The 27,231-nt window shown below is 43.1% G+C and overlaps 1 protein-coding gene across 1 annotated transcript in view; it reads left to right on the top strand.

Annotated features, from left to right (window-relative positions):
• HEATR1 (HEAT repeat containing 1) overlaps positions 1 to 24,333 on the top strand; it is a 67,579-nt gene extending 43,246 nt beyond the window's left edge. The window contains exons 30-45 of the mRNA XM_066595822.1: positions 6,269 to 6,499; positions 7,401 to 7,527; positions 9,386 to 9,552; positions 9,655 to 9,701; positions 10,234 to 10,357; positions 10,678 to 10,818; positions 12,903 to 13,195; positions 13,883 to 14,033; positions 15,886 to 16,044; positions 17,716 to 17,853; positions 18,042 to 18,146; positions 19,285 to 19,453; positions 19,580 to 19,734; positions 19,907 to 20,065; positions 20,726 to 20,834; positions 23,673 to 24,333. Coding sequence (XP_066451919.1) covers positions 6,269 to 6,499; positions 7,401 to 7,527; positions 9,386 to 9,552; positions 9,655 to 9,701; positions 10,234 to 10,357; positions 10,678 to 10,818; positions 12,903 to 13,195; positions 13,883 to 14,033; positions 15,886 to 16,044; positions 17,716 to 17,853; positions 18,042 to 18,146; positions 19,285 to 19,453; positions 19,580 to 19,734; positions 19,907 to 20,065; positions 20,726 to 20,834; positions 23,673 to 23,761 — 2,364 coding nt within the window. The 3' untranslated portion in view covers positions 23,762 to 24,333. The remainder of the gene's footprint in view (positions 1 to 6,268; positions 6,500 to 7,400; positions 7,528 to 9,385; positions 9,553 to 9,654; positions 9,702 to 10,233; positions 10,358 to 10,677; positions 10,819 to 12,902; positions 13,196 to 13,882; positions 14,034 to 15,885; positions 16,045 to 17,715; positions 17,854 to 18,041; positions 18,147 to 19,284; positions 19,454 to 19,579; positions 19,735 to 19,906; positions 20,066 to 20,725; positions 20,835 to 23,672) is intronic.
• Positions 24,334 to 27,231: the final 2,898 nt, after the last annotated feature.

Below are 27,231 nucleotides of genomic sequence, written 5' to 3'. Positions count from 1 at the left end.
ATGACACCCACTCAAGACCCTTGCAGAGCAGCCGGTGCGGATAGAGAGGATGAAGGGGACTCAGAAGGGGAGGAAGGTGAGAGCATTTCTAAAACCTTTATGAGGGATCTCATGGCTTCTACTATAAAACCCGTCCTAGCGGAGCTAGGAGAAATTAAGGAAGAAATGAAGCATCTAGGCAGAAGAGTGGAGGACTTGGAATCCTCTTCCGCTTCCATCTCAGCTCATGCACTTGACATGGAGAAAGTGCTAATCGAACACCACGCCTACCTCAATAGAACCCTTATTATGCAGGAGGATATCGAAAATAGGAATAGGCGTAATAATATACGCATAAAGGGTCTACCGGAGAGTTGGGCTACTGAAGTGCTTCCTAAAATTGCCAAAGAGATTTTTTCCTTACTCCTGGGCGAAGACAGAACAGAAAGTATTTCTATAGAACGTATACATAGAGCCCTGCGGCCCCCTCCTCCAACATCTGAACCTCCAAGAGACATTGTGTGTAGACTGCTAAACTTCCCAGACGCGGTAGCAATTCTGAGAGCAGCAAGAAACCACAAAGACCTCAGTTATGCTGAGTCCCCAATACAAATATTTCAAGATCTTGCACCATCTACGCTCGCAAAACGCCGCTTACTACGCCCACTTCTAGACGCTTTAAGGGCAAAAAATATCAGATACACGTGGCTCTTCCCGTTCGGCATTAGTATCTCCCATAAAGGGCGTAAACTAAATATTCGCTCCCCGGAGGAACTACAGAACTCTTGGCAGATCTTAGAGATTGAACCCATGGACCTTCCATGCTGGCTGCCGATCCCCGACTTCCCATGCTTGCCTCGTCTCGATCCCCCTGAAAGATGGCAACCGGCAGCGAACACGAAATCCCCAAGGGGGAAGAAGAAGAAGACCCGAGAGGAACCCACGGGAGATTCTACCTGAATCGTGATAGGGCCTTACATGTCTTTACGTTCTCACATTTGATGGACATTTGTCCACATAAAGTCTTAAGAGCTCTGTGATCCGACCATTTCTCACCATCTTACCATTTAGCAGTTATTCTGCTGAAGGGAACCGACAGAACGGGCTACGGTCACCCCTTTTGGTCCATCACAGAACTAATACTTATGCCTCCTAGGTTGCATAGTCTCTCAGGACGCTACCATGCTCGTGATATGACCAGTATTACTTTTTGTCTGTTAATAGGCTGCTCAGTTGCACTATCTTTAAATATGCTTAAACTTATTTGTTCATATCGTTTAACTACCCCACCTCATAGGTCCCGAGGTGGATCCCGCCAGGCTGGACTACGTAATTCCTTACCGTCTACTGGCCTGGTACGGCGCTTGCCCTTCCTTACTCACCAACGCATTTGGAGAGAGATCCACGGATCCTCTTTCGATTCCGGGTGACTCGCTCCAATTCTCTCTATAGGTGCCCTCACCTCTCTCAGAGCACTTATCTGTTTCCCTTGTTCCCCACGTCTGATCCTTTGTGTTTCTACCTGGTGTCTTTCCCTTCCCCCATCCACACACACCCCGCCCCTACCCCTCTTCGAATAATTAATTTTAGGTGCAAACACCTTAACGTGCCTGAACACCTGTCTTGATACATTGTAACTCCACCCTTAAATTCTAGCAGAAGGTCTTGACTGATAGACTTACCCTGTTAAAGCAGACCCACCCTCCGCACGATGGACGTCCTACGGGTTTCGTCTTTTAATGTGAAGGGCCTCAACTCTCCGATGAAAAGGCACAATGTTTCCCTGATGGCCAGAAGGTATGGCACGAAAATTCTTCTTTTGCAGGAAACGCACTTTAAAAAAGCGAAGTGTCTGTCTCTACCGGGCAGACATTTTGAACAGAGCTTCCACTGTGCTCATCCTTCCTCGTCCTCCAAGGGGGTGTCAACATATTTTCATAGGTCCCTTAGCTTCTCCAGCATCTCCCAATACAGAGATGGAGAGGGCAGAGTGCTCTTCCTAAAGGGGTTAGTGAACAACATAAAAATGACCATAGCAAATCTTTATGCCCCGAACGTAGACCAAATTCCCTGGTTAATTAAGCAACTGACAATCCTGAACCATTTCAGGGAAGGCCACCTGATCCTGGGCGGCGATATCAACGTAGCTCTCCACCCCCTGATTGACTCCTCTACGGGACGCTCGCACATCTCCCAACCAAAACTCAGGAGGCTTTCACGAGCTCTCCAGGATCTTAATTTGGTTGATGGGTGGCGGCTCTTGAACCCCTCTGTGAAGGATTATACCTTCTATTCTCAAGTACACAAGTCATACCAGAGGCTGGACCACCTCTTCGTCTCCTCTGACCTCCTGACGTGCCTAGTAGGAGCCAAAATCGACACAATTACTATCTCCGACCATGCACCGATCCACCTGGATCTGCGCTTAGCCCATCCCAAACCCAAGGAGTGGAGATGGCGCCTCAACGCCTCTCTTCTGGACCCAATAGAGGAAAGAGAACGCCTCTCTAAACTTATTGAAGAATATTTCCTCCTAAACGGTGAGAGTGGTCCGGAGGTTCCAATGATCTGGGAGGCCCATAAGGCCTTTATAAGAGGTCTTTTGATAGCCTTAGGTTCTAAAACTAAAAAACTTCAACAAAAAGCCATAGACGACAAACTTAACAAAATCTCAAAATTAGAACTTCAGGCGAAACTGTCCCAAACTAAAACCATCATTGACAACCTAACCGAACTGAGGAGAGACCTTAAACAAATCCTGGAGTCAAGATTCAATAGAAAACAATTATTTTTCAAACACGCAGTATATGCTCAAGGCAATAAAGGAAGCAAGCTCATGACCGCTTTAATAAAGAAAGCACGCGCAAAAAGCTTCATTAAGTCTATAAAGACTCCTGCAGGATCACAGGTAACTTCCTCAGAGGAAATAGCTAACACCTTTCAGAATTACTATTCGCGCCTATACGACATCAAACAAGACACCCCCCACCCTGAGGGAATAGACATTAAAAATTTGACAGAGACCTCCCTACGTAGAGCGCAGCTCCCGAAACTGAGTGATACTCAAGCTACCTCACTTCTGACCCCCATAACGCAATCTGAAGTGGAACAGCTTCTTGCCTCTAGCCCCCAAAACAAAAGCCCGGGCCCAGATGGTCTAAATCTCCCATATTATAAAGCATTCAGCTCAATCTTAATTCCCAAACTCACTGAACTTTTCAATGCATTGATGAAAGGAGCCTCCCTGCCCAAACAAGCGCTTGAAGCGCACATAACTTTAATCCATAAACAGGACAAGGACCCGGAGATATGTAGCAACTACCGCCCAATCTCCCTTATCAACTTTGACATTAAATTATGGGCCAAACTCCTCGCAAAAAGAATGGAGAGCCTGGTGCCCCTTCTGGTCAACAGGGAGCAGGCAGGCTTTGTGCGTGGGAGGGAGGGCAGAGACAATTGTCGCAGATTGCTTCACGCAATACGACTAGCTCAAAAACGCCATATCTCGCTGGTCCTTGTGGGTACGGACGCCGAAAAGGCGTTTGACCGTGTTGACTGGACCTACATGAAGGAGGTCCTAGATCACTTCAACTTTCCCCCGGCCTTTGTCTCTGCTATCTTCTCCCTCTATGCAGCCCCATACGCCAGGCTCAAAATTAATGAAATTCTCTCAACCCCCTTTAATATTAAAAATGGAACTCGCCAGGGGTGCCCACTATCCCCCACGTTATTTGTCCTTGCGCTGGAACCCCTCCTCCAGCTTGTACGGCATGACCCAGAGATCACGGGACTCTCATGGGAACACCACTCTCTCAATATAACCGCCTTTGCAGACGACATAGTCTTTATAGTAACCAATCCCGAGAAAGGGCTTCCTAGGCTAATAGAACTCCTTAACAGCTTTGGTCTAATTTCCAACTTTAAGATTAACTATGGGAAGTCAACAGTTCTTAACGTGTCCACCCCTGCAAATCAGAGTAGAATCTTAAAAGAAAACTCACCCTTCACCTGGGCAGACTCTTCACTCGACTTTCTTGGAGTCAAAATAACTAGGGAAACACACAACCTGTACGCAGCTAATTTCCCACCGCTATTAGACCAAATTAAAAACTTACTGAAACTATACGATATCCCTCGCATCTCGTGGTTTGGGAGAAAGAATGTCTTAAAAACCTACATTTTGCCCATAGTTATCTATAAAATAAGGATGCTTCCCATCCACCTCCCGGTAAGCTTCTTTGGAGCACTCCGAAGGGTGTTCACGGGGTACGTCTGGAGGCAGAGGAGACCGAGGCTGGCTTACAGTTTGATGACGAGGAGAGGAGTGGAGGGCGGCATTGACCTCCCAAACATTCAGGACTTATACCGGGCCTCACTCTTGGGCTACTGGATGGATTTAGTTCTTCCTATAAAAGATCCGCTCTTTGCCTCGTTAGCAGAAGCAACGGGTGAGGACTCATACATAGAGGACCTCTGGTTCCCTACAAAAATCAAATGTAGATCCAAAAACTACAACCCCTTGATTAAGGGCCCCTGTGAAACTTGGGCCGACCTGAGAGGAGACTTGGCCCCCGACCCTTCACCGCTTGCCCCACTTAGTTCCTTACCAAAGCTCCTTAACATCCCGCTGGACCCGGCGTCCAGGTCAGTGTGGAAAAGATTTAGCTCGGTTAATATAGGAGACCTCCAAGCTCTAGCGCATAAAAATCCAGCCGACGTCCTTAATAGCTTATTACCGCATCACAACTTTTCCTTTCTGCAACAGGCGTCGGTCGTAAAGGCTTTAGGGGAATTCTCCAAAAGATTCATCTCCACCAGACCCCTGACGCCCTTCGAAAAAGCGCTGAAAGAACACAACCCAAAACATAGGAAACTAGCGACGGTACGGAAACAGTTTGTCTTAAAAACAACCTCATCTAAACCCTCTTTCCTACTATCTTGGGAAAAAGAGTTAGACATCACTCTCTCCCCAAGCGACACACACACTATCTTGAGCACGTCATTCGGCTTATCTCAGTGCGTATTGGCACAAGAAAGCCACTATAAACTTTTAGTAAGGTGGTATAAAACACCAAAATGGCTCCACGCCTACAAATTAGCACCACATGAGAGGTGCTGGAGATGTGACAGAGGACCCGGCTCTTACCTTCATATATGGTGGGGATGTTCAGTGTTGGCACCCTTTTGGAGGGAGGTGGAGGATACCATGAGAAGGATTACCCCGGCTCTTCGCTTGTCTCCCGAGATGATTTTCTTGTGGAGACCGTCTCCTGCGTTTCATCCAAGGAAGAATAAACTCATTGCCTTCCTGATAGATGCGGCCAAAGCCCTAATACCTACCTTATGGCTTCAAGAAACCCCGCCGTCAGTGACCCAATGGATGGCGAGAGTAGATGATATTTGCAATTTAGAAGAACTCTCCAGTTGGTCCAGAGGCAACAGAGAGGAGTTCTTCCACATATGGGGTCCGTGGAGGGATCTGAGACGACCCTCCGGCCCAGGTTGATCCAAGTTGACTGTAATTCCAATGGAGACTCGCAGTCGGCACGAGTTGGAGAGCCGCTCCCCCCCCCCCCCCCCACTCATTATCGAGGGCCCCTAGCGGGCATCGCTATCCCCGAAGGGAAACTCACTCATATTATCACAGCAGACGGGATCCTCGGATCAAGCATGGCTCTCAGAAGCAAGGCCCCACGCACCTCTCTAGGCTCAATATTCGACTAAAGGCCAGTCCTACTTTACATAGACAGGTTGTTCACGCTTCCCCAACCCTCCCCATACCCTCCCTTCCCACCCTAACCTCCCACCGTACCTGCTTTTCCCTTTTCCCCCCCTCTTAGCTTGCATAGGCACGTTGTGGCCTTCCCATTCCCCTTCATGTCTTGTTTGTCTGTCTGTTATTAGTTGATATTAATACTACTCGGAGGATGTTCTCTCCAGGGGGGCCTGATATATGTGACTTCAGTCATGATGTTCATGGCTTCGGATCTTTGTTTCCCAAAGAAGGAACCTCCATTGTTCAGTTACAACACGGCATAGAATTCCGTATACCTTGATCAACATTATCTTGCCTGTTTACCTCCGTGTAGTCAATCATCCATTATTCATTTGTTCTTATGTTCATTTGCGCAATCATTTGATTACTCTTCTGCAGTATTGTATGTAATAATTATCTAAAATCTTAATAAAACTTGATTTAACAAAAAAAAAAAAAAAAAAAAAAAAATCTATTGAGTTTTCCCTTTTAAAATTTCTCGCTCTTTTTTTTTTTTGACCCCCTCTGATACAGAAAGGAGAACAAACCTGCAAGGAGACCAAAGCTGATGTGGAGAAGGTGGTTGAAGACATCATCCGTGTCTTTGTGGATGCTCTGCCTCATGTCCCTGAACACAGACGACTGCCCGTCCTGTCCCAACTGCTGGATACTGTGGGAGCAAAACGATTCCTCTGGGTGCTTTTAGTTCTTCTTTTCCAACAACATGTGACCAAAACTGTCATCCTGGCAACCAGTGGAGAAAAGGTGAGACGCTTGATGACACCTGCAGCAGATATACCTGAAGGAAGTGTGTCATCAGAGTCAACCCCTTCCTGAATCTGGTGAAGAGCTGATTGGCCTGGGACCTGCTTCTGACACCCCGGCAAACAGCTGATTTTGCGTGGGAAGTGATGTCCAGCTAGACCTTTTACCTTCAACAAACACTGCGGGGAAAATGTAGTCATGATAGCCATTCATCTGATTGCCGATACAGTGATGCAAAGAGCACCAGAACGAGAGCCGTCTTGCAGAGTGGCTGTCCGTTATGGCTCATAGAGGGGCTCTCAAGAGCAGGACCCCACTCTGTGACGCTCATATGCACTAACAGAACATATGAACAGGGGTTGCCTTCTTGGAACAAGCCCTTTATTTTAACTGTTTGCTACATACAGTATATTTATTGAATGCCGACTGATATATCAAATGTAATTTTTGCCTTGGTTATTGCAATAGTTATCATGTAGACATGAGCGAGCATACTCGCTAAGGGCAATTACTCGAGCGAGCATTGTCCTTAGCGAGTACCTGCCAGCTCGGAAGAAAAGATTTGGGTACCGGCGCTGGTGAGCTGTGAGTTGCGTCAGTGAGCAAGGTGGAGAGAGGGAGAGAGATCTCCCCTCCGTTCCCCCCCCCCTGCCCCGCCCCCGCCGTCACCCGACTCTTTTCTTCTGAGCAGGCAGGTACTCGCTAAGGACAATGCTCGCTCTAGTAATTGCCCTTAGCAAGTATGCTCGCTCATCTCTATTATCATGTAATGGCTTCGAACACTAGGCTTATTGCTATAGGACAATGTAGATCCACTATATAGATGTAGCATCAGGTTATAGTGTACATTCATTTCACTGTTACTGAGTATGTACTTATTCTTATCCCTTTTTTGATGCAGGATACAGTGTTGGAGCGCGACACCGAATTCTGGGTATCGGTCTGTTGTGAATTCAATGTTCAGAATCAACTGGAGAGTTTGATCAGTCTTCTGATATTCCTCAGCAAACTTCCAGAAAATAAAGAAGGTGAATAGAAATACACAAGTTGCATGAGTCTAGTGATACCCACAGTCTTTCCATAGTTGTAATGTAGAGCACACTGGCATATAAGCCTCTCTTCCCTCAGATATTAATCATAATCTTATCTTAACATAGTGTTTTAGGCTGAAAAAAGACACATGTCCATTTAGTTCAGCCTATTCTGCAGTACTGATCAAGAGAAAGGTAAAAAACCTCAATGAGGTAGAAGCCAATCCTATATAGTTTTGGGCACCGGTGATCAAAAAAGACATCTTTAGTTCGCCATCACCACATCCTTAGACAGAGTTCCGTAGTCTCACTGCTCTTACAGTAAAGAACCCCCTTATATGTTGTGTAGAAACTTTCTTTCCTCTAGATGTAGAGGTCGCCCCCTTGTTAGTCACACTCCTGGGTATAAATAGATGGTCGGAGGGATCTCTGTATTGTTCCTTGATATACATAGTTATTAGGTCGCCCTTTAGGCATCTTTTTTTTTTTTTCTAAACTAAATTTTTATAACTAACTTTGTAGTCCGCTCATTCGATTTATTACTTTAGTTGCCCTACTTTGTAGAGTGTTGCAGAGTGCTCAGACAGCAGAAATGCAGTCTTAAGCTCTCACTTATGGCCTGAAGGTTGCAGGTTCAATCCCCACTTGGTTCAGGTAGCCAGTTCGAGGTTGACTCAGCCTTCCATCTGTCCGAGGTCAGTAAAATGCGTATCCAGTTTGCAGGAGTAAAATTACTCAAAAGCGCTGCAGAATAATTTGGAGCTATACAAATAACAGGATTTATGTTATTTTTTTTTTATTTTACCCACTCAAGCTCTGATATGTCCTTCTTGAGTACCGGTGCCCAAAACTGTACACAATACAGTGTCTGAGCAGTGACTTGTAAAGGGGAAGAACCATGTTCTCATCATGTGCCCCTAGACCTCTTTGGATGCACCCCATGATCCTATTTGCTTTAGTAGCAGCATCCTGACACTGGTTGCTCCAGTTAAGTTCACAGTTAACTAAAATCCCCAAGTCCTTTTCCATGTCAGCGTTACCCAGTGGTTTTTACATTTAGTGTGTAATGGTGACATGCATTTCTCTGCTCATATACATGACCTTACATTTATTAGTGTTAAACCTCATTTTCAGATTGTCCTGTCTGTCGCCCTAATAATGGAGTCCCCCACTAGCAAGACCTGTCTAGCCTGCCCTTAGCTCCCATTCCACTTCTTACTAGAACAGACATTTCCCGTTGGTCAGAGGTGCTAACTAGAGATGAGCGAGCGTACTCGTTAAGGCAAATTACTCAAGCGAGTATTGCCATTTTCGAGTACATGCCCGCTCGTGCCAATAGATTCGGGGGCTGCTCGAGTAATTGCCTTAGCGAGTACACTCGCTCATCTCTAGTGCTAACCCTTTTAAGGGATTTTCCTCATCAACCTATTTGCTAACTTGTTGGGGTGTGGCAGGTCAGGACTAGCCTCCGTTGATCTCTTTCCTCTACCCCTCTTGTCACCCAGCTAGCTGCCTGATCATCTAGCACTCCCGAACCACCATCCACCCCACATCTACCTCAGCAAATGCCCGCTCAATGAGCAGCACACTCCTTTCCAGGCTGCCAATGGATCTCAGTGTTACAAGCTGTGTTTTTAGATCCAGTATCTGGGCATCCAAATGTGCAACACACATCTTATACAACCATATGCACCCTCAAAACATTTCCAATGTCCCTGATTCTAAAGTCGTTAATCTCAAGTCACAGACTTAAGAAACAGTACACTTCAGAATATAGGCGCACGCTCCGCTCGTACACTCTTTTGTTTGCTTTATGTAGCTCTTACCTGTAATACCCCTTCTCTGTTCTTTCTAGATGATCCTGAACAGAAGAAGAGCAAGTTGCAGAAACCAAAAGTCCAGAAGAAAGAGACAGAACTCTTCAACGTGGAGACGCATTCTGCTAAGCAACTAAGACACTTTAAGTTTTTATCTGTGTCTTTTATGGCAAACCTCTTGGCTTCTCACACTTTTGTTGGGAAGGTACTTAATAATATTGATATCCTGTAGCCTTTTACATAAGGGTGTCTTCATGTTTTGTCCGTGTTACAGAACATTATTGACCGTCTTGTTTGTGCTTCCCAGGTGGTCGAGTTTAAGGCTGTTGAGGAATTACAAGAGCTGGAACAAAAGTATGTTATATAACGGTTAATCAGGACAATTGCCATCATACTTATTCATTAGGGAATGTTTGAGCTTTTCTTATTGACTAACACAGTTTGTTAGATAACCCTTTAAAGTTGTTATTCAACTAAGACTTTTTACATAGAAGCCAGCGAAGCAATAAGCATATCACCACAGATTCAGCTTTTCTAAACCCATTGCTTGGCTTTTATTGCCGGAAAGCCAGGTCTGCCCATACATTTTCCCTGCAATGTATGCAAACCATTCAAATGAATGGCTGACCAACTATTACATAGATGCACCGGATCCATCAGAGCTGGAGCAGCTTCCCATTCTGGCTCCTATAAACGCCTTCCTATGATATCTATAAACGAACAAGGGTTATTCTAATAGGGAAGCCACTTTAATATGTCTCGGATGCTGCATAGTAACAAAGCACTCAGTCCAGAAATGATAACTCCGGCTCTGTTGCAGTGTCACTATGCTATTCCATGAACAGTGAAGTTAATACAATTCATTGTGTATTCTATATGATTACAGGGTATTAGAAGAAGTTCTCTGCTATATCAAATTAGTAGCTGGCTCCGTGGAAGCGAATGCAGACAAACCAACGGTAAAGTTTTGGCGAGCTCTGCTCAACAAGACTTATGAACTGCTGGACAAAGTAAGTTCTACTTAAAACTACTCCTAATGTATACTTTGGGATAAATCAGAAGTGATCACAACATAATTCACACAGTCATAGAACATGTTTGGAAATTGGCTAACTGGAGTTGCCTGCCTGGACAGATAGAAAAGAGGATGTTTATACCATTCTTTCTTGCATTGATATATGCAGTATGTTTACCATAACCATCACTAAATGCTTCAAAGTATCTTTGCATGAAGACCATAGTAGTCTGTAACATGTGAACACAATCCTGAGACGGAGTTGGGTCCTTGTTTTTAGTGTAGTTTTGTAATTTGCCTCTTCTTGATTTAAAGGTTAATGCTCTGTTGCCTACTGAGACCTTTATCCATGTGATTCGTGGACTGATGTCTAATCATCTACCATCGGTACGACGTAAAGCAATGGATCTCCTTAACAACAAGTTACAGCATCAAACATCGTGGGATGAGCAACAGGTATCAATTAAAATTCAGATTGTTTGTTTTTTCGTCTCATAGAGTGCTTAGAAGCATCTGCGTCTTAAAAAAGCATCTTCATAGATCAAAAATATAATTGTGTAGCCATTTTGACACTTTTTCTGTTTAAATGACCCATTAACCGTATTACAGACTGCAACTGATAAATGTTCATCCTGTGTTATAAGTCCCAGGTACACCGCTGCTTGGACCTCATAGGAAAGAGAGCAATCTCAGTCACTGAAGAGTTGAAAGGAGTTATCAACTCAATTATTAGGGTGATAGACATGGCAAGCTGTCATAAAGACCGCAATCATCGAACACTGTGTTGGCTTTATAGAACTCTGTACCACGTGCCACACCAGAAAGGCAGCAGGAGATTAGGGGGGTAAACAAGTAGCTGCAGAGTTGGTGTAGGAAGGAAGGCTTTTGTATCCTGTAGAACGCGGCCAACTTTGCTGACGGCTACAGGCCCTACCGTAGGGACGGGCTGCATCTTAGTGGGCAGGGGCAGCTGTGCTGGAGGAGAAGATGGCTAGAAGGTTGGAGGAGTCCTTCAACTAGGGACTGGGGAGGTAGGGTAAATAGAGAAGACATTGTAGACAGTGATCTGGGAGTAATATAAAAAAATAACCAAAACCTTCTAAACTGAATGGTGACTAGAAGTCTGAACAATAAAGAAGACGAACCGGAAGAAATAATGTCTGAAGAAAACTAAGACGTTGCAGGAATAATGGAGACCTGGTTGAATGAAAGATGTGACTGGGTGGTGAACTTACAGGGTTACAGTTTGTTAGCAGAGATCGTAAAGTCCTGTTTAAAGCCCACATTACAGGAAGACATGTGGGAGGGAGATGAACATATGGAGTTTATCTAGGTAGAAATACATATCAATCACTTGCCATAACCTTAGCACATAGCAATGTACCGCTGCATGGTAGCGCGCACCATTTGCAGCAAATGTTTTAGGCATGACCCTGATATTTCTGCATAATCAGGAAGGCAGTATATGGTTTCTCTTAGACCAGTTTTATCTATTGTATTACATTGAGACTCTAATTCATTGCTACTCTAGTATATTTTGTTACATCACAATAATTAACTTTTTAAGAGGACCCAATTGTGGGTTTCAGCTTATGGCAAAGGCTGTGGTGGAACTATTTGTACCCAGCACTGTCACAATAATAAGGGGGCGCCCTCCCTGTCTAGCGGAAAGAAGGTTTCTATACCGACACAGAAGGGGGTTCTTTACTGTAAGAGCAGTGAGACTATGGAACTCTCTACCTGAGGACGTGATGATGGTAAATTCCATAAAAGAGTATAAGAAGGGCCTGGACACGATTTTTAACTGATACAGCATCGCATGTTATAGTCACGGATTACTTCAGAAGGGTTGGTGATCTGGGATTATTCCGATTGCTAGATTGGAGTCAGGGAGGAATTTTTTTTCCCTAGAATGAAAATTGGCTTGTACCTCCATTTGCGTTTTTTGCCTTCCATTGGATCATCATTACAGGAAAATAGGCTGAATCGGCTGGACATATGTCTTTTTTTCAGCCTAAGATACTATGCTACTATCCCATGAAAACAAGGTTCCCCTATCCAAAGCATTTGAACTTTACTGTCTCCATCAGCCACATTGAAATGAATGGTGGGGTAGTGTATATCCTTGACTGCTGATGCATTCATTCGGGCATCTTCAGGACCTATGTTCCTAGGTAGGCCAGGGTTGCAGCCTTCGGACCTACGCAATCATATTTTCATGGGACCCACCCTTAAACTAGCCCGTTTCTGTAGTATATTAACCGTTTTGTGCATCTACTGACTATTGAAAATTGGTATCCTTAATTGGCATTCAACTAGTTATCATTTCCACATAGCTTCTACAAAGTTTTATAAACTAGGATATATTATCAAACTGCATTACACTTATTGAGTAGAGGTGCTGAATATTTTCATTTCCCTCTACTTATGTTGTGTGTGTATATGTGTGTATATATAATTGTGTGTGTGTATAATTTTTGGATACATTCTTTAGCTGTTTATATTGAACCAATGGGCCTTTTATTTCTGTTCTTTTCCAGATTGAGTTACTTTTGGAACTTGTTGAAGACCTTCTTTCTGTTGCACAAGGGAAAGGAAACCTAGAGGGAGAGGAACAAGCCATAAACAGACAGACTGCTCTCTACAGCTTAAAGCTACTCTGCAAATGTTTTGGTTCTCATAAGCAGCAACTATTCGTACCTGTCCTTAATGCAGCAGTTGATCTTCTATCTGCAGAGCAGCCCGAAGAGAAGAATATTGTGGGCAGTGCTTTACTGTGCATTGCTGAAATCACCAGCACTATCCAAGCCCTTGCCATCCCACAGCTGCCCAAGTATGCAATCATTATAGATATTTTATCTGTACCAGCAGAAAGTTCCGACTACCTTTTAAAACATTAAAGGGGTTGTATGGCCCCTTTAAACATTTTTTTTTTTAAATGGTGTAAAATAATACTGCCTCTCACCTGACTGATTCTCTGATGCTCCTCTAGTCTCTATAGTTCCCAATCCCTCTTGACAGACATGCAACTACTCTTACAGTGCATTACTGTGGCCAGGGATTGGCTGCAGTGTCGCATGAGGAAGACATGGAAGCATTGAAATGGGAGTGAACATTAGTTTTACAATACATTAGATGTGCCCCAAAAAATCAATAAAAACTACAGTTTGCTGCACAAAAATCAAGCCCTCATATGGCCATGTCGACAGAAAAAAATTTAAAGAGTTATAGCTTTTTGTTGCATCCTTATGGCCAAAATAGGCCATGTCTTTAAGGGGTTAAAGAAAACTTTGTTAATTGATCCGCTCCTGGCTTTAAACACTTGTGCTCATACGGTATCATGACTGTAATGATGCTCCATGCAGAAATATTTTTTGCTATCTACAGTGTTGGCTAAGCTGAATCTAATGTACAGCGCCATATGGGGCACCAGAGATGGGATCATTTAAAAGCAGTTTTATTATGAAATGTTATGTATAAATATGGTGATGATCACTGATAGGATATTTATTCCTTGCAGGTTGATGCCAGCCCTTCTCACTACACTGAAGCATCGGAAAGAGCTGCTGACTAGTGAGATTCATCTTCTGAGCACAGTGACTGCCCTCCAGAAGGTTTTGGAGACTCTACCGCACTTCCTAAGTCCCTATTTACAAGACTCCCTACTCCAGGTTAGTGCTTCAGTGTATGTGATCAATATATATTTATGGTTATGTCTTTCTGACTGTTTTTCTGTTGAGTCCTTTTCGTCTAAAAAAAAAAAAAATCTTTCGGTTGCAGCATGTTGTATCTTCTTGCTTCCTTTGTGGTTTTTTTTACCCAGAAACTTAACTTGAAGAAGCGCACGTTACATAAGTTGTTACAGTACCACAACTTTTAAACAATGTAGGGACGTTTCTTGTCTTCTCAAGATGATGAAGATGGAAGTCCTCCAAGTGATTCTCATCGCTCCAGATTGGCAACATAGTGCGTGGTACGCGGATTTAGTTGACCTGCCTGTCAACTCTCTGTGGTGCCTATCTGTAAGAGATCTTCTCGTAGAGAAACCCCTTTTCCAAACGAATTTGTCCGTGCTTTGTTCAACTGTGTGATGGTTGAAGCTGCAGTCTTGAGAAGCTGTGAATTGGCGAACCTATCATTCAAACTATAATGAAGACTAGAAAACACTCTTCCTGGGTTTATCATCACGTTTGTAAAAAAAACTTTTCTGGTGTGCAAACAACGCAACTTCCATCCTATGCGTTTTTATCACACCACCTATCCTTCCTACAGGAAGGAGTGGATATGGGCTTGGGTCTTGGTTCCCTGAAGAGTCAGGTATCCACACTATCCATACTTTTACAACACTCACTGGCATCAAAGTCGTCTGTCTGTAGTTTTCTACAGGGGGTCACTCATACCATCCCTCCATACCATTCTCCTGTCCCACCTTGTGACCTTAATCTGGTACTGGATGCACTGCAGTGTCATTCCTTAGAGCCGTTGACCAAAGTTCCAGCTCGCCATTTGGCCTGGAAATTTCCAAGCATGCAGCCTTGTCGGCCAAGTCTCCATTCACCGTCTTTTATAAGGGCAATGTGATCCTATGGCTTGTTCCTTCCTTCATTTTTCCCCTCTGCAATTCATCTGAGAGAACAAGCTCTCCACAAACTGGATCCAGTGGAAGCCTTGTGGACCCTCGTCTCTGACAGCATCTTTCAGGCGCAGTGACTCTTTTCGTGATTCTTGACTGCCGAAGACGTAGCCTCCAAGGTAGTCCTCTCTTGCTGGATCCGATCATCAGTGGAAAAGGTCTACCATGTCAAGGGCAGAGTGCCTCCCTTCTCTGTTAATGCGCATGCTACTTGGGCAGTGGGTGCCTCATGGGCGGTATGCAAAGGTGTTTCCGCTATTCAAATGTGTAAGGCCGCTACATGGACCTCTTTGCACATCTTTTCAAAGGTTTACCGGGTGCATACTTTTACATCCGCAGACACCTTCCTCATTCGAGCGTTTTGAAGACTGCCATAAAGTGACCGCATGTGTCCTTCTATACATTTACTCACTCCAAATGGACTAAGCCGCAGCTGCATGAAAAAAACAAACAAAAAAGCAATACATCACCTAAAAGGGGCTGTCCTGCTCCACTGCACGTCTCCTCTGCATCTTTGGCACTTGTGTGAAGTCCTCCGGCAGGGCTTTCTGGTCAGGGCTTTGAAAAACCCCGCCTTCAGGAAGCGCTGCCTCCTAATTGGCTGAGCCGCAGCACGCGATAACCAATCACAGCCATTCATTGAAATCTACTCTTCGCTTGGCATTAATTCTTATGCAGTCTTTTTTTGCAAAATTGCATGAAGGCGCTAATGATTGTAAAGTGTTTGGAAGTTTAGCAAAGCCAGGTATCTTCTGTCTTTGTGCTTGTCAAAATCTGAAAAATGTGTTAGCAGCGAAACGGTTAAGTAAACATACAGACTTGTGCTACAGAGGACTGTTGAATCACGGCTTTGTGCTTGCTCCTGATGTGTGAATTTTCTGGTTACCTAGGTTACACGTCTGGATAAGATTGCTGTCAAAATCGGACCCGCATCGCAACTTTCTGCCAGGGTGACAGCACTGAAAACAACATTGGCAACAAAACTATCAGCCAGAGTTCTTCTTCCCGCCGTCACCAAGTGCTATTGTCATCTGGTGGATGCGCAGCAGGTAAGTGCTTGTTGTTTCCTTTCACTGTGTGATTATCCATACTTAACTATGTCTCTATAAGCAGTAGGTGATACCATCTACGTGAGTACAGACATGATTGGGACATATTCTCCGCTCCCGCTGCCCCGAGGTTGAGAACGTTCTATATTCATCATAATTTATTTGTTCTTGGTTTTAGCACTTTTCTCTTCTTTTATTGAAGGGCTTAGTCTGTCCTATATAAAGTGTTTTGCAATCAAAAAAAAGAACGGTTTTACTGCTAACCCTGTATGAATCTGCCACAGGCTTTAGTAGGAATCCATCAATACTAACAGAAAACCTCCTGATTTATGGTTTTGTCATTGCTGCAAGTGTTTTTGCTGCAAATACTCAATGTTGTCTGCTAAAGATTCGTCTTATTAATAATAGAGAGATGCAAACAAGGACAGAAGTGTGAATAGACATTCTGAGAAATCTATGTAAAGCATGCCTGACTTTTCAGAATAAACTGCTACGGGTGAGGGATAGCTCTATATCCATCCATTATATGACTCGTAAAACTGGGGATAACTGAGGCTACAGCTCTGCAGGTTGCATCTCTAATTCTCAGTCTTCCCTGAGCCGCTGGGTGGAGACTAGCTGTTGTGTCCATACACTGCACATGTAGGGGAGTGGGATATCTCTCTGTAGTACACGCTCATAAGTAACAGCACCATGGAGGACATTATACAGCAGTACTGAGCAGTGCAAATGTGATTTCAGTAGCTGTGACACAGTAAATACTCACTCACACAGAAATGCTGCTTCAGCAAATGGTTTCTCTGCTTTCCACTAACTTTGCAGCAACTCCATCATCATCATTTCTCTCCATAGGCTTCATGAGTTAAAGCCCTATTTCCGAGCTGTATTCACAACTTTACTAGTTGTCTTTAAAAGCGGTCAACGAGTTTGTTTTCACACATTCATAACAGTTTAGCTGAGCTCCCATAATGCAGTAGGACAGTAAAAGAGGTTGTCCAGTTGTAAAACTACTTATGACCTATCCGCAGGATTGGATATCAATAATAGATCAGTGAGAGTCTGCCACCCCAGATCTCCACCAATCAGCTGTTTGCTGACCTTGTGCACGCATGCAAAGAGCTGATTTCTGCAGAAGGCAGATGGCTCCGTTCTTACTGCAGTCGTCAGGCTTGGTATTACAGGCTAAGTTCCCACTGAGGTGAATTGGAACTGTACCTGTAATACCAAGTCAGGCCACTGCAAAGAGAACGGAGCTGTTTGCTTCCTGCAGAAATCAGTATGGTGCTCTGGAAACAGCTGAACAGTGGGGTTCCCAGGTGATGGACTCCCAGCAATCTACTATTGATGGTCTGCCATAACGAGTGGCTATTGGTAGATTACAACTGGAGAATCCCTTTAAGCTGGCCATACACTTAAGGATTTTTGACAGCTTTTTTCTCAATGACTTGTTGTCCATGGGTGCTCTGTGAAGGTTGCTATTGACAGAATGCCATCAGTTAAAATAACAATTCGCTGATCAATCTCTAGTAAGAGTTTCCATTGACGGATGCAGTGCTGTGGTACATCTCAATAGAATGCCTGCCTGAATGCAGTATTTCTGTACGGCTCATCATAAAGTTGTATTTTTGACATGCCTGTGTATTTTAAGTGCTATATATGTTTTATATTTAGGAAAACTGCATTGGATCCCTCATGGACATACTAAGAGAACACATTGCTGCAATGGACAAACTGCAGCTGTCATCGCATCAGTCTGAACTGACCACATTCTTCCTCAAAGCCCTGGATTACAGAGCAGAACATACTGAGGTAACTAGAACATGGGGGGAGCATGAATGAATAGTTCCCATAGGTACTTGTCTGGGTGATGTCAAGTAACCCGGTTATATAATGTTACCTGACACCTACTGGTGAAGAAAGTCTGTAATGCACTTAGAAGTGGAAATATATAGGGTGACATTCGGGGTTTTTACATTTTTTTTTTTTCTGTTTTACAGAGTGATTTGGAAGAAGTTGGCCAAATTGAAGGCCATGTCATTAACTGTTTCATCATCATGGTCATGAAGCTTTCAGAAGCCACATTTAGGCCACTTTTCTTTAAGGTAAGACAAAGTAAAATATAGCCTAGGTTTTATTTCAGGCCTTCAAAAATATATAATGAGCTAATTGGCTTCCTCACTTAAATTGGCCGTAGTGTATTTGCTTGTGGGGAATTAAACTGCGTTCACAATGCTGGTAAATGTAAGGTTCTGCACATGGGCAGAGGAAATAACATGTCACCATTACACACTAAATGGGAAACCACTGGGGAGCACTGATATGGAAAAGGACTTGGGGATTTTAGTTAACTGTAAGCTTACCTGGAGCAACCAGTGTCAGGCAGCTGCTGCCAAGGTGAATAGGATCATGGGGTGCATCAAAAGAGGTCTAGGGCACATGATGAGAACATTGTTGTTCCTCTTTACAAGTCACTGGTCAGACCACACATGGAATATTGTGTACAGTTTTGGGCTCTGGTAATCAGGAAGGATATATCAGAGCTTGAGCAGGTACGAAGGCGGGCAGCTAAAGTAATAAATGCAATGGGTGGACTACAATACCCAGAGAGGTTATCAAAATTGGGGTTATTTAGTTAAGAAAAATGACAGCTGAGGGGCGACCTAATAACTATGTATAAATATATTAGGGACAATGATCTATTTATACCCAGGATTGTAACAAGGGGGCGCCCTCTACGTCTAGAGGAAAGAAGGTTTCTACATCAGCATAGAAGGGGGTTCTTTACTGTAAGAGCAGTTTGACTATGGAACTCTCTGCCTGAGGAAGTGAACACTCTGAAAGACCTCAAGAGAAGCTGGATTCCTTACTCAATATAATATTACATGTTCTAGTCACCGGTTAGATCAGAAAGGTTGCTGATCCGGGGATTCTTCTACCTGCTGTATTTAGAGTTGGGAAGGAAAATTGGCTTCTACTTCATGATGGGGGTTGCCTTCCTCTTCATCAATGTTGCAATAGAATAAGCTGAACTGGATGGACCTATGCCTTACATACTACAGGTTGTTACGATGTTCCATTGGGACAAGAAAGTGCTGTAAGTGATGCCGATCTCTTTGCAGCGCTGTGGAATATGTTCACGTTCTAAAAGCAGCAGGAAAGAAATTTGATTATTTTACAAATCCTATAATGATTACGACCTGTTTTTAGTCGCTCACATACGAAACTCTTGACTTTTCACAGCTTTTCGACTGGTCAAAAACGGAGGAATCCTCCAAGGACAGACTCCTCACCTTCTGCCGCTTAGCCGATTGTATCGCTGACAAGCTCAAAGGACTCTTTACCTTGTTTGCTGGTCACCTTGTTAAGCCTTTCGCCGAGATATTAGTCCAGACCAATGCAATGAAAACTGGTATGTTCTGATATACTGGCCTAGTGTAACGATGGCAAACTGCTAATGTATCAGATTATTTATACGCTAGTTATATTGGAGTGTCTGTCCACCAGAAATATCATACCCCATTGTGATTCCTTACAGATGAAGCGTTTTTCGAATCTGATGAAAATAATAGAAAAAGTTGTCTTCTCTTGGAGTTTGTACTCAACTGCCTGCACAAAATCTTCCTGTACGATACGCAGCATTTTGTCAGCAAGGAGCGAGCGGAGGCCTTAATGATGCCCTTGGTGGATCAGGTATTTTCTTTTTGCGATCATAGCCTAAAGTTGATGGCACACTTTTTTTCCTTTTTAAAGCCCTCTGTTGAGAAAGAATTTTGCTCTTTCCACCGACAGAAAATAAATTGAAGTGCCAAGCGACGTGATTTATGTCGGGCTGATAAATTTAAATGTATTCTCTTTTTATTAGATTGAAAATTTACTTGGAGGAGATGAAAAGTACCAGATGAGAGTGAGCCAGAACCTGGTTCCTTGCATTGCTCAGTTCTCTGTTGCTATGGCGGATGACTCCCTGTGGAAACCACTCAATTACCAGATACTTCTAAAGATGCGCCACTCATCTCCTAAGGTGAGGAAAATTCGCTAAGATGCAAAGTTATAGATTTCTTTTTTTATCTGTATGTAAATGTTCCTGGAGGTGCTCAGAACTGGAGACGTGCGGTAAAGTAGTGAAATTATCAATAGATTGTATTCGGCTGCGTAGAAAGTGGAGATGACAGACTGTAATGTGTATATCCAGCTTTTATCAATGTGCGTTTTTATGGTGAACGTTCTCTACGGATTAAGTGTTGCAAAAGGGGTATTCCCATTTGAAGCATCCGTTTCAATTGCGATTTGGCCAAGTTTCCATGCTGCTTTATTTCCATTGAAGTCTATGGAAGTTTTTCAGCAGCAAAGCCACCTATGTTATGGTCAATTTATCAGTAAGGGATGGGGGTTAGTAGATAGATAGAAAATACCTTCTTAATATATCCATATGCAGCAGCTAGAGGTGGCTGGGATTACAGAAATACTTCAGCTGGATGTGCCATGTTGTTTCCGTAACTCCCACAAAAGTTTCTAATAGTTTAAAAAAAAAAAAAAAAGTGCACGCGTTTCCTCCGTGTCCCCATCATAAAATATTTCGGACATAAGTGAACAATACACTTTTGATTTAGTGGGTGACTTACATTGAGACACACACGTTTTTTCTTGTTCTTAATTGCTAAGGTCTGTCATCTGTTCTCAGGTCCGCTTTGCTGCACTGCTTGTCCTGGTCAATCTGGTGGAAAAACTGAGGGAAAACTACATGGTCCTGCTGCCAGAGGCCATCCCTTTCCTGGCAGAACTCATGGAAGGTATGTTGCCCTCCGCTACGGTCAAGCCACATAAGTATATGTATATATGCGTTTTGTAAATTTGTACAAAGCTCTTTGTAATCAAGCTTGCTCCAGTAATGGGCATATTTGTTTATTCTTTTGGTTTTGGAGAGGGTAGAACTCCCACACTCCTTGCAGATCAGGTAAACCTTCCAAAAAAAGGCTTGTTGGCAATTGCCACTAGGGGGAGCTAGCTGTGGATGTGTTGACATTTCCCTGATTGTCCTTAGTAAGAGTTGTATAAGTAGCTGTACAATGAGTTTTCCCTATTGGTGACTACAGACAATATAGTCATTAGTGGCTGTGTGAAGAAAAATAATCTGCTGACACTGTACCGGGCACATCTGAGGGTCCTAGGGTGCTGTCCGGGTGTCATGGCAGCCTGGGGCCCACTTTATGGTTTCCAGGGTTGCTATGATTGTCTGCCTATTAAGACGTGCTGTGTCAGATCTTAATAGAATGCCTGTCTGAATACAGTATAATGCAATACTATGGTATTGCAGTATACCGTAAAGCGATCAAACAATCACAAGTTCTCTATAAGGCAAATTATTACAAAATGAAATATTAAAAGTTTTAAAAAAAAACAAAAAACTTTTCACCAGTCATCCCCTAAAAAAATGGTATAGCCACATATATTGCATTTTTGATCCCAGACGGTAAACGCTGTCAGAAAAAGGAGAAAACTACAGGTCACCTTCTAAAAAAGAAGTATGCATCAACTTCAAAAAAATAAATAAATTATGGTCTGAAAAGATGGTGACAAAGTAATTTATTATTAAGCATAAAAAATAGACCATTTTGTATCCCCCAAGTCCCGCTGATGCGCAGAATATAGATAACGTCATTTTTACTGCATCTTGATAGCTGCAAAAATGCTTCCCACCCCACCCCCTGACTACCACTTAGAATTGTTTAAAAGTTTGCCAGTATGGCACATGAATGGCAAATGAAATGGTACCACTAAAAAAAGACAACGCATCCTGCAAAAAACAAGCCCTCATGTAGCGAAGTCACTGCTTAAGATGTGGGTAGGAAAAAATGAAAAAAGAAAATAAAAAAGGAAGGAAGGGGTTAATGGTAATTGGCCAGTACTTATAGGTGGAGTTTTTATATCGAAAAAAAATTGCACCTCAGCTCTCCTTGAAATTCTTAAGTCAAGATTACGGTGGCACCTTGGCACACTGTTTTTCATCAGACTGTTCTCTATTCCAAAAGCAGATTGTATACTGCTGACTGCTTTACGGGGCCGTGCTGGGGAAGTAAAATTCTTTTATCACTTCACTCCTTGAAGAGACTTTGCCACCTACTTTTAGCCCTATAAGCTAAGTTTATGGACCTACAGTAGGTGACCTGCTGAGTCCGAAGATATAAATGTGTTATACTTGCCTCCCCTGTTGTTCGCCCCCCATTCTCATCGCTGTAAGCCGTCAGGGCAATACATTGAGCAGCGGTGCTAAGTAGTCTGCCATTTCTAAAATTAGAATGGGCGGACTACTTAGCACACCGCTCAGTACATTCAGCTGCGATACTGGGTGAACAACGGGGGAGGTAAGTATAACCTTGGCATTTAGAGTAGGTGATAATAAGGTGCTGCAAATCCAAATACCACGACTGTGTGGAAAGGCGTGTGATAGGAGAAATCGCCAAAAAACAAAATAATGGTCCTGCTGCAACCCTTAGAACAGAAAGCTTATTAAAACGAGGGGTATCGCTTGATTCTTCTTTATTAGTAAAGCAATGAACAACAAGTATGATGCATTTCGGGTACACAGCCACTTCCTCTGAAATGGTTGGATAGACTGCGGTGGATGACAGCGCAGAGGTGCTTGCCGCACTTGAGAAAAGAAGAATGACCTGTATATAAGTAATGGTTTCCCCAGTGCCCCCTAGTAGCAAATAAATCAATCTATATTCTTGCCTGTCCTCTTCTTTGTGGCGCAATGGAGTAACATTCTGCCGCTTGTGTCTGGATGCTGAAGACCTGGGCAGCTGAACTGCAGGGCCTCTTAACCCTTTCCAACCCATGGAAGGTATGTTGCCCTCTGCTACGGTCAAGCCACATAAGTATATGTATATATGCGTTATGTAAATTTATACAAAGCTGTTTGTAATCAACTTTGTAATGAACTGCAGGACCTCTTAACCCTTTCCAACCCAATTTCCCTGCCACCCACACTCCCCAGCTTTTATTTATTTTAGGCGGGAAAGCGTGTTGTGAATTACTCGCCAAAAACATATAAAAATGACGTCATGATGTTTTATTAGCAATTACACTATATGTATATTATACATATATACACATAATGTGTGTTAGATATACATGTAGTGTAACTGCTAATAAAATCATCTCTAATATATACAGAATTATTATATATGTATATTACAGTATGCAGGAGAGAGGTCTTGCATGGTGTGATATACATATGCAGAAGAGAACTCCCATGACTGGCCTCTGCATAACTCTGCTGCTGGGCAACCTGTATCAGACCTTGCCCAACAGTGGAGCTATGCAGGGAAATCTCAGTGTTGGACGAGGTCAGATACTGGATTGTAATGGGTTAATCCTAACTTGAACTGCTCCGTCCGCAACGCAAATCAATACACCACTCAGTGGAAAGCAGCTACTGCACAGCTCGGTGCCGTTCTTAGCACTGTTTCCCTGTGCCCCTGTTCCTGCTGCTAGATCATTTGGCGCCCAGGGTGGTTGCACGCCTCGCCCACCACTATAAATGGGTATGGTTTATGGTATGGTCCTCACCTAGTTTTATTATTCTGTTGTGTGCCTGATCTGATCTAGTCTCTTCTTGTACCTAGATGAATGTGAAGAGGTGGAGCAACAATGCCAGAAGACAATCAGACAGCTGGAAATCATTCTGGGAGAGTCGCTGCAGAGTTACTTCTAGGAGGTCTTCCTCCAGATTTGTCCTGCCACAAAATATAAAGCTTGTGCAAGAAACTAGAAGGAGACCGGCTGAACTGTGGTTAAAATTGTGAGAGCGAGCCTCGTCCTTTCACAACGCACGGTCTTGGTTGACAACGCTCATGGCCAAGCTGAATGAGATCAGCTAGTCTGAAACATGGGAGATTTATGGAACTGTCTGAAATGGGAACGTTTTTTTCTTCACGTCGCAAGAAATCACCGCAGCGCTTTCCTTCCTCATAGCGCTCTTGAATGATGACAGTTGTGCTGTGATTGCTTGCTATGTGTCACGGAAAGACTGTTTTTATACCATAGATTGCAAATGTAATTCTTCTTCCAGCAATATTTACCACCGAGATCCATAAAGTTTTAGATGCAGTCATCGTGGTGATTTGATGGCCATGTACTCCTGATACCATTTTGTGTACCTGACATAGACTGGCGTCTGGCGTTTTGGAGCCCTTCACTGAAGTTACATTTGTATCATGCATTTTGTATACAAATATTTTGTAATGAAATGGGATCCAATGTCTAAGATTAAATATATATTTTACACTTTTTTTCTCAAAATTGTATTTTTCTCTACTATTACCCCTTCTCTGTTTTCCTATAGTAGATATAAATTACACTTTTATTTTTGCTCCAGATATATAGGGCAGCAAGAGTTACAGGAGGTGGACAAAACTATGGAAACACCATATGAAATGCATGGAATTTTAATCATTAGAAATGAACTGCCCTTTTTACCCCTGCTTGGCTGGCAGCTTTCCCGTAAATTTGTGTTTACTTCATTACTTGTCCTGCTCTGGGTGGTTTTGGGAACCAGCTGGTAAGAGCAGCTAAGTGGCTCAAACTCATGGAACCAATGGAACCTTGTTGCTTGGCAGATGTTCACTTTTGCCCAGCAGCATCTGTGTCACATTACATCCACTTAAGTTATATGGAATTATAAATTATAGTTTAATAAGACCTGTAGAGACTGATTTTAAAGCATGCATTTCATATGGTGTTTCCATATTTTTGTCCACCCCTTGTATATACAGTACATTTGTGGGGAGAGGACACTTTCTAAGCAGTCCCTTACATGGACCTGTCTGGATTTGCAGATTGATCCACATGTTTAAGTTTTTGCTGGATTATGTTGATGCCCTATGCACTGGGCTGCTGATCCTTACAAAATAAAGAGACTCTCAGCAGTGCTATGGCAAACTTAAGATTCGATTCATGTTGGTCGAACCCACTGCTTTCAGTGGGATTAGCTCACCATCTAATGTTCTATGAAGAGCCTTCCACTTCTACCCCAAAGACAGAAGAGGTCAGGGGAGATAAGGATCAGGCTGTTAGATCTCAACATGCCCAATCGTTTGATGTTGGAGAGTTAAATCACTGCCAAAGGAGTCTGAAAGTGGCTTACTTCCATCTCCCCATCCAGAACACCATCTGGTATATGTTCTTAAACACTGCCTTACAGAGAAAAGGCCACACCATGAAGAAAAATGCAACACCATAAAGATTTTGTCACAGCATTAGGGAATTGTCAGGGGAGGTTCAGGTACATTATGCAAATCGATGCAGTTTCAGGCCAATCACGTGATTGCGGAGCTTGATGAAAGGCGAAAACCAGTATGTGAAGGTAACTTTGGAGAGAACTTTGTCATGCCCACAGAAACTGCTCTGTGGTGGTGCCTCTTATGTCTGGATAAAGACTAAGGAGTGAAGATGCCTCAAAGACACCGTTTTGAGGCATTTAATCTAATGAACGAGTTTATTAAAGGGTTATGTACAACCAGTTGGTTTTTGTATCATATCGCGGTAGAAACTCAATGGCATATTGCAAGAATGGGTCAAATTTAAAGCTGGATCAGCAGAACGAAATCTGCAACATTGTAGCGAGACTTAGATGAACATCATGTAGCAGCTCTACAAACCAGTGCTGGTTACATTTAATGGAGCGTACGCACTGATTTGGATATGTCAGTATCAACGTTGACTGTTTCACGAAGATTGGCTGTGTGCGGTTCAGCTGTCTATAGTGAAGACTTCCCCTCACATTGGATCATCGTGAACCCTTGCGATGGTGTCACTCCAGAGCTACCTGGCACAGTGTGATGTTCAGCAACGAATGGAGATTCTTCTCAGCAATGATGATAGTCAAGTATTGAGCCAATGTAGAATTGGGCCGATTCTTCTGCCATTTTGGGACCCCACAATCCTGTTAATATGGAATCATAGTGTTGGGTGCTCTCAACATCTAAATACCTCTAGTACTCATAAGGGGAGCATTGATGGCAGAATGTTATGTTGCTGATGTGCTGCAGCCCATCGCACCATATCTTCAGACCGTACCCAATACCATTTTCCAGCGGGATAATGTGAATATCAGCAGGAAGGTGTCCACGTGAGTCCTTGGCCAGCACGCTCCCTAGATCAATTGTATCCCGTTGAATGAATGTTTTCCCAAATGAAGATGAACTATGGTCAACACTACACCAAGACCGTATATCATTGCTTAGTAATATGTGTGTGCGTAATATATATTATAATTTTTTTTTTTTTTTAATTCTGATGTCTGTACATAACTATGGGAGCTGCCATCTTGCCTTTGTTGCAGAGATATGCTTTACAGCTGCTTTTAGAAATATGCTTTTTAGCAGCCACCTATGCCGATCACACAATGGGCAGGAGGAGACCCATTGATTTCTATGGGAAACTATTCTCAGCATGCTATGTGACCTGTGCAGGAAGGGGAGTAGATAAAGTGTGATCACCTAGTCCTAATGGTGAAGCCTGTGCTATCTAGATGTGTCACCTTTCATGTTAATCCTGCAGGCAATGAGATGACAGTTTAGAGGTTTTTTCTACAGAACAGGAAGTGTCAGACTATTACAAAGTTTAGTGGTCAGTGTGAAAACTGCAGGATTTTGGGATTTAAAAAAATCTGAATCGTATTGAGACTAAAGAAAAAAAATCATCAACCATTCATAAAAGGTTTACTGTAAATACTTGGTTTATACAAGAAGTCATTTTCTGATTCCATATTACCTTTGAAGCATACCGAAGTTTTAGGCAGGTGTGGAAAAATGCTGCAAAGTAAGAATACTTTCAAAAATAGAAGTGTTAATAGTTTATTTGATAAGCAGCCCTTGTCTTCAAAACAACATTAATTCTTCTAGGTACACTTGCACACAGTTTTTGAAGGAATCCTACAGGGAGGTTGTTCCAAACATCTTGGAGAACTAACCACAGATCTCCTGTGGATGTAGACTTGCTTACATTCTGCTTTCTCTTCATGTAATCCCAGAGAGACTGGATGATGATGAGATCAGGGCACTGTGGGGGCTAAATAATCACTTCCGGGACTCCATGTTCTTCTTTATCTTCTTTAAGATAGTTCTAAATGACATTGGCTCCAAATTTATTCTGTGGCAGCACAACAACCCCAAACGTACAGCC

Source organism: Eleutherodactylus coqui, chromosome 3 (assembly GCF_035609145.1).
Source record: "Eleutherodactylus coqui strain aEleCoq1 chromosome 3, aEleCoq1.hap1, whole genome shotgun sequence".
Lineage (NCBI taxonomy): Eukaryota > Metazoa > Chordata > Amphibia > Anura > Eleutherodactylidae > Eleutherodactylus > Eleutherodactylus coqui.
Note: the sequence above shows the minus strand (reverse complement) of the source record. Positions and strands in the feature narration are given on the sequence as shown.